The sequence below is a fragment of the Phycodurus eques genome, chromosome 8 (genome assembly GCF_024500275.1).
Source record: "Phycodurus eques isolate BA_2022a chromosome 8, UOR_Pequ_1.1, whole genome shotgun sequence".
NCBI lineage: Eukaryota > Metazoa > Chordata > Actinopteri > Syngnathiformes > Syngnathidae > Phycodurus > Phycodurus eques.
The window spans coordinates 29,630,446-29,642,219 of NC_084532.1; the positions used below are offsets into that span (position 1 = coordinate 29,630,446).

General features: G+C 45.1%; 1 protein-coding gene across 3 annotated transcripts; it reads left to right on the top strand.

Moving 5' to 3' along the window:
- Window positions 1-3,966: 3,966 nt before the first annotated feature.
- LOC133406239 (complement C1q tumor necrosis factor-related protein 7) lies at window positions 3,967-10,347 on the top strand. Of its 3 annotated transcripts, none has more exons than XM_061683700.1 (3): window positions 3,967-4,067; window positions 6,291-6,515; window positions 9,230-10,347. In XM_061683700.1, exons 1-3 carry the CDS (start codon window positions 4,061-4,063, stop codon window positions 9,856-9,858), a joined length of 861 nt encoding a protein of 286 aa, XP_061539684.1. In that variant the 5' UTR covers window positions 3,967-4,060; the 3' UTR covers window positions 9,859-10,347. The 3 variants fall into 3 exon arrangements, with proteins under 3 accessions (XP_061539684.1, XP_061539686.1, XP_061539685.1); XM_061683702.1 differs by having other exon boundaries at window positions 4,054-4,134; XM_061683701.1 differs by lacking the exon at window positions 3,967-4,067 and adding an exon at window positions 5,874-5,989.
- Window positions 10,348-11,774: the final 1,427 nt, after the last annotated feature.

Below are 11,774 nucleotides of genomic sequence, written 5' to 3' on the forward strand. Positions count from 1 at the left end.
ATCTCCCTCTGACGGTACTCTACAAATCCGTATTTGCTGTTGTCATGGTTACACTGTTGCTTGTGTCGACTACTTCCCCTCGCTGGATTTTCCCCGATTACTTTCTTTCTTTTTTTTTAATACAGCTGTATGTATCTTATTCTGCACTAATTTTCGATCTATTTCTTATTGTTCCTACGTGATTCAAGTGCAGATTCTCTTCAAAAGCCTCCTGTTATTTATTTTCCTGCAGATCAATGATTGTGATTTTTTTATTTTTTCATGTGAAGTGTGTGAAGTCTTAAGTTATCCGTGTGCGTGTGAGTAGAGAAGGAATTGAATCATTTCTAATATATTCCTAATGTCATCCCTGAAGTTTGAATACCTGTAACAGTTTCAATGTGTTCTTTTTTTGCTTTTTGAAATATTTGTTGTGTCTGTTTTTGTAAACAAAATGAAAAGAAAAAATCACATTTCACTATTTTTGTAGACGAAAAATTTGATTTTGATTGTATTTTTCTATTTAAATATGATTATTATAAAATGTACTCCCCTCCTGTTACAGTGGCGATGTCCCCGGGTCAAACTGACCCGGGGATGTTTCATGATCTAAACGTTTCAGAAACAGAAAGGGGGGGGGGGGAAAAAAAAAAAATCCCAATTAACATCATTTGTTTTTGTTTTTTTGTTTACATTAAAATGGGTCAATCAATTTGACCCACAAGACAGGACATGCTTGAGAAAACGTACTTGTGAGACTTGCCCGAAATATTGATTGAAACTACAGGTACAAGTATTTTTTGGGTTTGTTTTTTGCGATTATGTTACCGCCAAACTAAACATAAAACAAAGAAAATGACAAATTGTGTATTTAAAACAACCACACAACTTTGCCTTCCGCTAGTCTTAGGCTTACACACAATGCAAAATGCCATAGACGGGCTGACAAATAGCATCCATGGGGCAGTGTTATAATGTTTGAAGTCATGGCTCTTTGAAAACAACACATGTAGATCACAATACTCATATACTCTTCGGCATATATTCTTTATCCTCTGCGAAAAAACAACTCATATTACTTTAGTTCACCGAGGCACTGTAGTTTTGAAAGCCGCCTTCGGTTGTCTTTATTATACTGCCCCTGGTGGCCAGGTTGCACACACCAGAATGGGTCATGAATTAATCCTGATGCACAAACTGTTTCATTCTGTACGTTCTATTTAATTATGTCAATAGTATGTTTTAGAATGTAAATATTCTCGAGCGCTATTTTCCTTATTACAAAAAGTTTTGGGAGGAGGCTGGAACAGACTCATTGCATTTCTATTCATTTCAATCGGGAAACATGAGATTGAAACCATTTTTGTATTGGATTTTTTTTTTTTTTTTTTTTTTTTTTTTTTACACTTCTGTTTAGGTCAATCTTTAAAGTTAGCCGCATTTAGTTTGAAAGAAAAACAAGTAAATTCTTTCCATTGAAGCATGATCAGTGAGCGCAATTGCACTAAATAATGCTTGAAATTGTTACTGAACAATGTTAACTGGGATTTTTTTTTTTTTTTTTTTTTTTTTAGATTCTGGCAGTAATTAACCATGCCCAGGGTCAAATTGACCCGGCAACAGGGGGGGGGTTTCAATTATGTCCAAACTTTTAGTTCCAACACAAATGGATACCGCACACACACACACACACACATCCACATAGTTTTTGATATGATTCTTATTTTCATACACACGTGTGACAGAAGGCAACATGAAGGTTTTGTTCTCTTCTCCTTTGACACTTGAGATTCTCCCGCTGTGAAACTTGAATGATTATTTGATCGAATAACACATTTTGAAAGGCTGACTAACCTCGATTCTGTGTTGTGACGTGCAATACTGTTTCTATTGTTTGTACAAAAAAGTCAGGATTACCGTGTAAAACCTTTTTAAGATGCAGATTTTATTTTTTTCATTGCATATTTTGCAGATTTTTTGATCCACAGTGTCATTTTTTTACTGTCTAATGAGAAAAAAACGAAAAAGGAATAAGACCCCGTTTTTTTCATTGCAACTATTTTTCAATTCAGATCTTTGTACTGATGTAAATGTAAATGTTATTTTGGATAGTGTTTTTGCTAACAAAAGGAGAGACATTTTTTTCATGCATATTTTCACCTCGTTTGGACTTCCATTTTTGATGTCACCCAACAGTAGCAGAATTCTTGGGACTTTTTTTTATATCAACGGAACGACGTGTCATTTTAAGATGCTTTAATTCAGTGAAATATTTCAAATGTTATTGTTGACTTATTTCTCAAATCAGAGCACAGGCTCACAAAAGTGGACTATTACGAGGTATTTGGATGGTAATTATTACTGAATGGTCATTTGATATGAAAAACGACGCTTATTTTTATTTTTTTATTATGGGTTTGTTTTGTATTTCACTGGTGTGTTGATTTACGATTTGTTGTTTTGTTTTACTTGACTTGCTAATTAAAGACCCATTCTGTTGAGACACACTATGGCTTCTTTTCTTTCGGAACCCGCAAAAATGAAAAATGCGTCCGCTTGTTCTTATCGCCGCGAAGGGCGATGCCGGCAAGCCCGACCACCGGCGGCGGAAATCGCTCAGCGTTTTCTCAAGTCCTTCCAGAAGTGAACCTCGGGTTAAAGCTGTTGTAATAGTCCGTGATCAGGGCTTCGACGTTACGTTGGTCCAATGCCGCCTCCCCGAGGTTGTGGGCAACGGAGGCATACGCGTGGGCTAAGTCCAGCCACAGTGCAGCCAGGTTTCCTTGCCCTTCGCGAGCCTCTCGCGTACCTCTGTGTTTCAGGCGCCCTGGCACTCCTGGCATCCCTCCCTTCCGCACAGAGGGGTCAATGTACCGGTTCCTCAGGACGAAGTCGGACAGCCGTTGGGGAAGAATACTGAAAAATATCAGTGGCTTTACTTTTAAGATGAAAACTTCTGCCTTGGTTTTGACGAATACGGCCCTTCATGCCACTGTTGTTTGTTTTTCTGTAAAAGGTTTGAGAACCTCTAGCTGTCTGTTTGATAGTTTTGGTCCACCAGTGTGTGCGGCAACTGGAGGGAACATCATCTGTGCTTTTGTTCTGTTGTTTGTTCTGTCATCTGTTGTTCTTTTTCGCCTTGCGATTGGTTGGCGACCGGTCCAGGTCGGCTGGGACGGACACGGGCCCGGAGAGGACAAGCGCTTCAGAAAAGGGCTCGACGGAAGCCAACTCGGCTAACAAACTCGAGTGTGTGCATTGTTTCACGTTGAGCTCACCTGAGAACCGCGGTCTTAAACCTGCGCCCCGGGGGCCAATTGAGGCCCACCAGATGATATTGTGCGGCCCCCTACTTGACGTCAAAGTTTAGTGTTGGTGCAACGGTGTTTTTTTTGTTTTTGTTTGTTTGTTTTGTTTTGTTTTTCACTTATAAGCTCATGACAGTTTTCGTCAGTGTTTATGGAGCAGTTAGCCAAAGTGGATTAGCAATGTTGTCACTCACCCAGGCCCACTTTCTCATTAGCTGCCGTGAAGAGAAAAAGATCGGTGGAGAGCGCAGCCAACTTCAGGAAAAGTAAGGTTTTTTGTTGTTGTTGTTGAGAACAAGCGCACCTCCACGCGATGCGCAGAGCAAGTTGCGGCGCTCAAGAAATAACAGTATCAGACGTCATCGTTCCTCGTGTAGACATGCTGAGGCGTATGCAAAATACCAGGGAGGTCAGAGAGAGAGGAACGTGACACCAATCTTGTTAATAACAAAGATTGAGAAGATTCGATTCATTGCCCTTTTTTGGACGACCTGAACCCCCTTTTTGGGGAATACACACTCAGCCGGATAAGTTGAGCTGGAGAGCCCTGCTTCCGAACCTCAGCGAGGCACAGAGAAGGGAGTGGATCCCGGCCGAGGGGCGGGCGGGAGGGATGGGATGGAGGCTGGATTCCGTGGAGGGAGTCCATCCAGCTGCTCTCGCCGAGGACGCCGTCAGCGGAAGCGACGCTCGCAGATGTCTGACGGACGCCGAAAGACCAGGATCATGTTAGCGGAATAAGATCGGACGCTCCGCACACGAACGGCTTCCGCATGGGGGGTAAGACCGATTCGCCACTCCTGTCTGGACACGGTGGAGCCGATCATCTACTGGCAATCGTGTGCATGTGCGGGACTTTTTTTGTTTGTTTGTTTGTTTGTTTGTTAGCAGTAATCATGCATGCAAATCTACTTCCATGAGTTCGGATGGTGTTTTTTCCCAATCCGAGCCGTCGTTCGGGCAATGTTTTGCTTTGATTTGCAAGTGAAACAAAACAAAATGGACATAATTGGGTGGAAGCGAACTGAATTCGACTCACTTGGCAACAAGCAGCAGTTTGGCAGATTGTAAACAATTCTTCAAAAAAGTAGCGTTGAGCTGTTTAGTCACACTCCCAGTTGAAGTTTACAGTCAAATTTAACACAAAACAATGAGAATGACACCACTTTTTAAAACAACCACATAACCTTGCCTTAAAGTCTGCTAGCTTAATGCTAACACATAATGGGAAAGCCCATAGGGGGGCTAATGAAGACAGAAAATGCAATAATACTCACAGGTATATATTCTATATTCTTGATCCTATGTGAAGAAAAAGTTAAATTACTGCTGCTCACGGAGGAGTAACTTGGGATTGGCTCCACGTACATTTGCGTGTGTATTGTGCTGCCTCCAGGTGGCCGAGGCGCACACAACACAAGGAGCAGCAAAATGTCCGTTGAAGTGAACCAAGAAATGTGGCATTCTACTTAATCATGCCAATTCTGTGTGTTTCTATACAGTACAATATTGAAGAGTCCTATAATTCTTTTTAAAAAGACATGACCATGGCCAGTGAAGCTGGATGAATTTGATGACCCAAAATATGCATATGTATTTTTTAAATGTACTGCAAAGTTTCTGGACACCGAGGCTGCTCTGGGTCTACGAAAATGGATTTGAGGTTTCCCGGCGCGTGTTTGGTCAAGGAAAATGCGAATAACGCGCTGAATGTTGAAACTTATCTTGAAATGTATGCAACTGTGCTAAGCGTGTTCAAGAGGGAGCTTCAAATATTCCTGAGAACCTTCTGTGTTTCCGTCGCATTGGCACACGTTCCCATAGAAACATGAACCGTTTGGTTTTTTGGAAGGGTCCCAAGGGGATCTGGCTTTCGTGGACGCGCGAGCCACGTGACGAGCAAGAACACATTTGTAGCGCAAAGCCGAGTAAATGTGAAGCATTGAGAACTCCAATTCCACGGAGCCGTCGATGTGCGTGTTTCCGGAGGGACGGCCGCCGACAAATGCTGACATCATCGCGGCTTTGGAGGCGAATGCTCAGGCGGGGTTCGGGTCTGCAAAACCGCACTGACGCCACCGCGAGGGCTCCGGGTCAGGATCCAGTTGTCCGTCCAATGCTCAACCCGTCCGGCGTGCTTTACACTTGGCGCGTTGGATTTACGCCTGCGTGCCTGGCACACATGTTCCCTCCTCCGCCCCTTTGTTGCTGTTGATCCGCTTTCTCACCCGAACGGGCGAAGACCAGGAACATTTTGATCCACGCAGCCTCCGTGCTCTCTCGCTTGCCAGACGGACGGGATCGCAGCCCAACTGTGTTGCAACTCGCACACGATGGGGATGGTTTCCCCGTGAGCAACATTCCCGTTTGGCTTTCGTTCTGTCTGCGCAAGTGCAACCGCATGCCGAGGTTCCCCTGGACAGACAGAGAGAGAGGGAAAACAAGACCAAAAAAAAGAAAAAAACGGCCAAGCGTGATGTCATCTCTCGGGAATGTTTTGGCTCGCAGACAAGACCTTTCGTTTTGAGGTCTCTCTCCCACGCACAAACACACAAAAGCGTGGGGGCGCTTGCAAAGAAGAGAGAGTGAAAATGAGTCGAGCCATAATCTTCTCATTGTGAGAGTCGCGTCTGGCCTCTCCCGAGAGAAACGGGAGAGAGAGAACCCATTCATAAGTCATACTGGATAGAACAGATAAACGGGTAGGTGGGTGGTTAAGCGGGTAGCTACAGTAGCTTGGGTCGGTGAGTAGACAGACGGGAAGATTATTCGATCCCTAAAACGGGTGGCGTCGCACAGCTCTGCCGCCGGAAGCCGGTGCAAAACTAAAGTTCAGAACGTCGGAATGTCCGGTGCAGAGTCAACCGTGCCGTACCGAAGGATGGATGGTTTGCACAAGATGGGCTTGCTGATACAGAGCTTAGTAAACGTTGTGTAGGATGGACAGATGAGTTTAGTCGCTGGTGTAAATTATTTTTGTGTTTTTGTTGTCTGACTGCGCAGATGTGAAGATGTGGGCCTTGATGGGAGCCGTGTGCCTGTGCCACTGCGTCGTCGGACAGCTGCCGAAAGGAGCGCCGCGTCTTCTCTGCAGCGTCCCCGGGGCGCCGGGACCGCCCGGCGAGCCCGGCCCGGCCGGGAGCCCCGGATCGGACGGGAACGCGGGCGCCCCCGGAAGGGATGGCAGAGATGGCAGGTCGGGCGAGGAGGGGCACAAGGGCGACCCAGGTACAATGCGACAGAGCCTATGGTTTCGATTTTAAGCAACTATTGTTGTTAGAAAAGATGGCGCGGCGCCATCCTAAATAATTACTTTTTCATTCATCATGCTTGTTTATGCCTTCGTACTGTTTTTTGTTTTTTTGCGTTTTTTCCTTTTATTGAGGATGTGAGCGCAGCTGTGTTCCACGAAGCATATATTTCACCTCAACACGCAAACGCACGCAGCGAGTCGGGATTTTCTAAAGTTGCTCGGTCGCTGCGTAGTCATCGTGCGAAAAGAGGCGGCTGGACAACAGATCGCTCGGCTCGGCCGTCGAGAGCTGAGCCCTTCCAAATGTCAACGTGGCCACGTTCCGAGGTGACTTCGCGCGTGTCATTGCGTTGGGGAAATGTGTTTCTGTTGTCTTCCTTGAATAGCCAACCGGTGCTGACAGAACACACGTTATGGTAACTTGACTTTTTCATTGCCGGAAGAGTATACAAATTGTTTGGTTTTTCATGGCGACGTAATCCCGCCTCCACACCGAGCTACAAGTTTCAAGGAGCGAGAAAGAACGAAAGAAAGAAAACACACTTTTTTTTTCCCAGTCTTTCCATGTTTGGCACTGAGCATCCTGTATCATTTCCCTGATGGCTGCAGGGAAGAGTCTGTTATTTGGTCTCTTGGCTCTTTATCTGCAGAACTTGGTGTAGGTGTCCTGCATATTAAGACAGGAGGTCAGATTCTGGTGGTCCCCCTTGGTGACATTCCCCGGGTGGTCGTGCTCCCGGTCGGGATTCTCTGCGCCGTGTGGGTTTAGAGGTTCCTGAGCACCCCGAGGGGGAGCTTGAAATCCCTCAGTATCTGAGATGATCAAATCCAGCAATTTTATAATTTCTCGGCCAGAGTGCCGATGTGGAGTGTTCGTGAAAAGTTCAGGGAGACGTTAATGCCGAGGTACCTGAAGCTTTCCGCCCTCCGCACCTGGGCCTCATCTATGCTGGATGGAAGAAAGCTCTGCTGCTTTTTTTCTTGGAGAAGTCCACGATGAGTGAGCTCCTTTGTTTTTGAGATGTTCCACTCAAGGTCGTTCACCCTACGGCGGTTTGCCAGATGGATCATTTCCTCATTGTTTCAGATCAGACCTCCCACAGCTGTGTTGTTGGCAAACCCGACTACGACGTTGGGGTCTGCAGCCTCGCAGTCCCGGGCATAGAAGGACTACAGCAGAGGCATGAGGATACAGCCCTGGGGGGGAGGAAGGAGGAATTGTGGCCGCCCACACGCGCCAATCAGGAAATGAAGGCTCTACCCGCACAGGTGGACAACAAGCCATTCGGGGGCCAGCTTTGAGGGGATAATGGTGTTAAGCGCTGATCTGTAGTCAATGGACAGCAGTTAAGCCGAAGATAGGCCGCCTTCTTGGAGTGGAGTTGTTTGGCTTCGGCTTCGTCTGTGGATCTGGTGGTGCGGTATGCAAACGGTAGTCAGTCTAGGGCATAGGTGTCACAGTCAAAAGACCCGGGGGCGAGACGCGGCCCGCCACATCATTTTAAGTGGCCCGCCAAAGCAAATCATGCTCGTCAAACTTCCGTGATTTTTGCTCAAATCTGTGCCCAAATTCCAAATTGTCCTAATCATAAACAACAATGTTGCCATATTGCCTTTTTTCTGTTACCGAACCCTTCTTCTACAGTAACTTCAACAATACTCGAACAAACTATTATCCTTGTCTTCTGATTTCAAAACTAGTGATCCCTCAATTTGTCGCGTAATGGTCAGAGTAGGATTTGGTGGTGAAACATTTCACTCTTCTAACGGCCCTCTGAGGGAAATCATAACTACAATGCGGCCCGAGACAAAAATGTGTCTGACACTCCTGGTCTCGGCTAAGGGAAGAGGCAACAACATACAGGAAGACTGCGCACGTTACATTCCTCGGTAGGTGCTGCTGTTTTGGTTCGCGAACGGGGTTCAAATGTGCTCATTCATTTTGAGGGAAGTGTTTATTTCCAGCATCTTAAGCGGATGAAACTTCTGTAAGAAACCAGACTTTGCCTCAGTAGGTGCCGATTGCAAACGGGCTCAACAGCTGACTCGGTTTTATTTGTCTTGTTTCGTTACAAAATCGTCCCGTTTGCGCGCAGACTTTTTTGTTATTCCGACTGAACTCATTACGATTGAAGATCTCTGCTCAACTGTTTACACGTGACGTGATCTATTCCCATCTGCCGTTTACATGTGCGACTACATATAATCCGAACTACGTAGCACAGTATTTTTTTTTCGTTTTGTTTATGAAAGCAATTGATTGCAATCCCGTTCCGGTTGGAAGCCGCCAGGTTTTCGAGCGTGTAAACGATGATGCCACCGCGCATCATCGTGCACCAAGATGGAGCATGCGCAGACACAGCGCAGCTTGACCCCATTCCGATTCGTCACGCTTTACATGAAAACGGAAATGTATTTCGGACTGGTTTGGCGAAAGGAATGTTCCTCTCCTGTGTATCTGAATGAAATTCCATTCGCATTGGTCCTGCTTATTCCGATTGAGGTGCTTATGTGGAGCATTTTCATTCGGTTTGGGCTTCTTACCTAGTTGGAACCAGGCTAATGTGTTCCATCGCCAACTAGTGGCCTGGCATGTATATTACAATCATATAACGTCAAGCTGTTTTTACTGCACCATTGTGAAAGTGCCGCCAGTACTGAATGCTAACGTTGGACTGTTGCGTTTCAGGTTTAAAGGGCAGGGTGGGGCCCACGGGTAAGATCGGCGAGCGAGGCGAGCGGGGGCCAACGGGTAAACGAGGCCCCGTGGGGGAGAACGGACACGAAGGCCCGCCGGGCCCGCTCGGCCGCGACGGACAGAAAGGACAAAAGGGCCAACGCGGCGTTCGCGGGACGGCGGGGAAATGCAAATGCGGGAGCCTCACACCCAAGTCGGCCTTCTCCGTGGGCATCACCAACAGCTACCCGACGGAGAACACCCCCATTAAGTTCAACAAGGTCCTCCTCAATGAGGGCGGCCATTACAACCCTCAGACAGGCAAGTTCATCTGCGCGTATCCCGGCATTTATTACTTCTCCTACGACATCACGCTGGCCAACAAACACTTGGCCATCGCTCTGATGCACAACGGACAGCATCGCATCAAAACCTTCGACGCCAACACGGGCAACCACGACGTGGCCTCCGGGTCCACGGTGATGTTCCTCAAGCCCGAAGACGCCGTGTGGCTGGAAATCTTTTACCACGACCAGAACGGTTTATTTGCCGACCCGGGTTGGGCGGACAGCTTGTTCTCAGGCTTCTTGGTCTACGCCGACACCGACTACTTTGACACACTGGCAGACGACTACGCGTAAGGAAAACCGAGAATCAAGCTGAGCTAACGAGCTAATTACCGTGGCTTTGATGGTTTTATCGTGTCTGACAAACAGTTTTTCACTATTACCGTATTTCCTCAGTGGCCGCCCCTCCGTGTATTTCACAAATAAACATCACCCTCAAATTAGCTCACCCATTTGAGCTCCTTTGCCAGCCAAAACAGCAGCGCCTACTGAGGCTCATAAAATGTGTGGAGTCCTGCCGCATGTTGCAAATGGGTTTCCTGGTGAATTTCTCCATAATTGTAGTTATTTATTTATTTTAATTTGAATTCATTATTTTTCACTTGGCATCAATTGACGCCTTCCCCGCCTGCAGTTGAGAAAATCGAAACCCGCAGGCACGATTTGCTCAATTAAAGGATGATGCGAAGGTACGACATCAAATGACCCCCGAGGGAATATTTGGTTTATTATTTGTGAAATGGCCCACTAATAAGTTCAATAAACATTGCTGGGAGGAAAGTAGGAGTTGACGTTTTGATTTTCGTTTGCATATTTTTGATCGGGTTGTGTTGCAGAAAAGAAAGAAAAGAAAAACAGGTAGCAATTTATTTTGTGTAAAACAAAATCATTCAGCAAACATTCAGTTACGTTTTCTAAAGGTAAAATGTAATGATGTAAAAAACAAACAAAAAAAACATTTGAAGATCATGTTAATTTAAGTGGACGTACAGATACTAGTTTGGGGGAAAAGAAAAGACTCAAGTACAAGTAAATTTCTTTACTTTAGTAAAAGGGGAAGAAAATACAGACTCTGAAATGTACTTAAGCACAAAACGAAAACATTATTTTACTTGAAAATGTTAAATAAATCAATGATAGAGACTACAGAGGTTAGATCACAGGTGTCAAACTCAAGGCCCGGGGGCCTGATCCGGCCCACCACATCAGTTTATGTGGCCCGCAAAAGCAACTCAATGCAGGTCAACTTCCACGATTCCTTCTCAAATCTGTACCAAAATTTCAAATTGTCACATGTAATAAATAACAACGATGAGATATGGCAAGCATGATGTTATTACTGAGCCCCTTTTCAGTAATTTGAACAACAGTTGAACCAACTATTATCCTTGAGTTCTGATTTTAAAATGAGTTATCCATCAATGTTTTTGTGTATACCGGTAAAATGATGAGGCGATTCAACATGTATATGATTTCACAGTCATAAAGGGAAACCATCACTGCAATGTGGCCCGTGACAAAAATGAGGTGCACATTCATAACACTGGTCAACGGCAAATTTATTTTCTACGATTATTATTTTTTTAGCTGATTTAGGACAATTTTGAATCCAAATATCACATTGGGTTTGCTCAATCAGTTCAACATGTTGAACTATGGCCACATGTTTGTTTTTCTAAGTTTTTGTTTACATGTACATGTATTTTCACTTTAAATCAGGGGTTCTCAACCTGGGGGCGCACCCCCTGACGGATGTGTGTACAATTATACACTACCAATCAATAAATAATTCTATATAAAAAAAAACTAACATGAAAAAGAGAAGCGCATGTCATTTTCAGATTCAGTGATGCAAAATTGTCCTAAATTTGGTGAAAAAAAACATTGACAATTTACAATTTTTTTTTAATCCATTGTAATCATCAAATTAAAAGTGACACACATTATTACATCTGTTTCCCAAACATATTGGCGTGTATTTGGGAAACAGGAACCTATCCAACATATGTTGGCCATGTACATTGTTTTGGTGCCTTTATAGTTTTCAAATATTGGTGTGTCGCGCGCGCGTGTGTGTGTGTGTGTGTGTGTGTGTGTGTGTGTGTGTGTGTGTGTGTGGGTAATGGTGCGCTTCAGTCGTATTAGTTTATGGGCGGATCTGACACATCCAATATGGCTGACGCATTGACGTATCGGAGCCAACGCTCGGA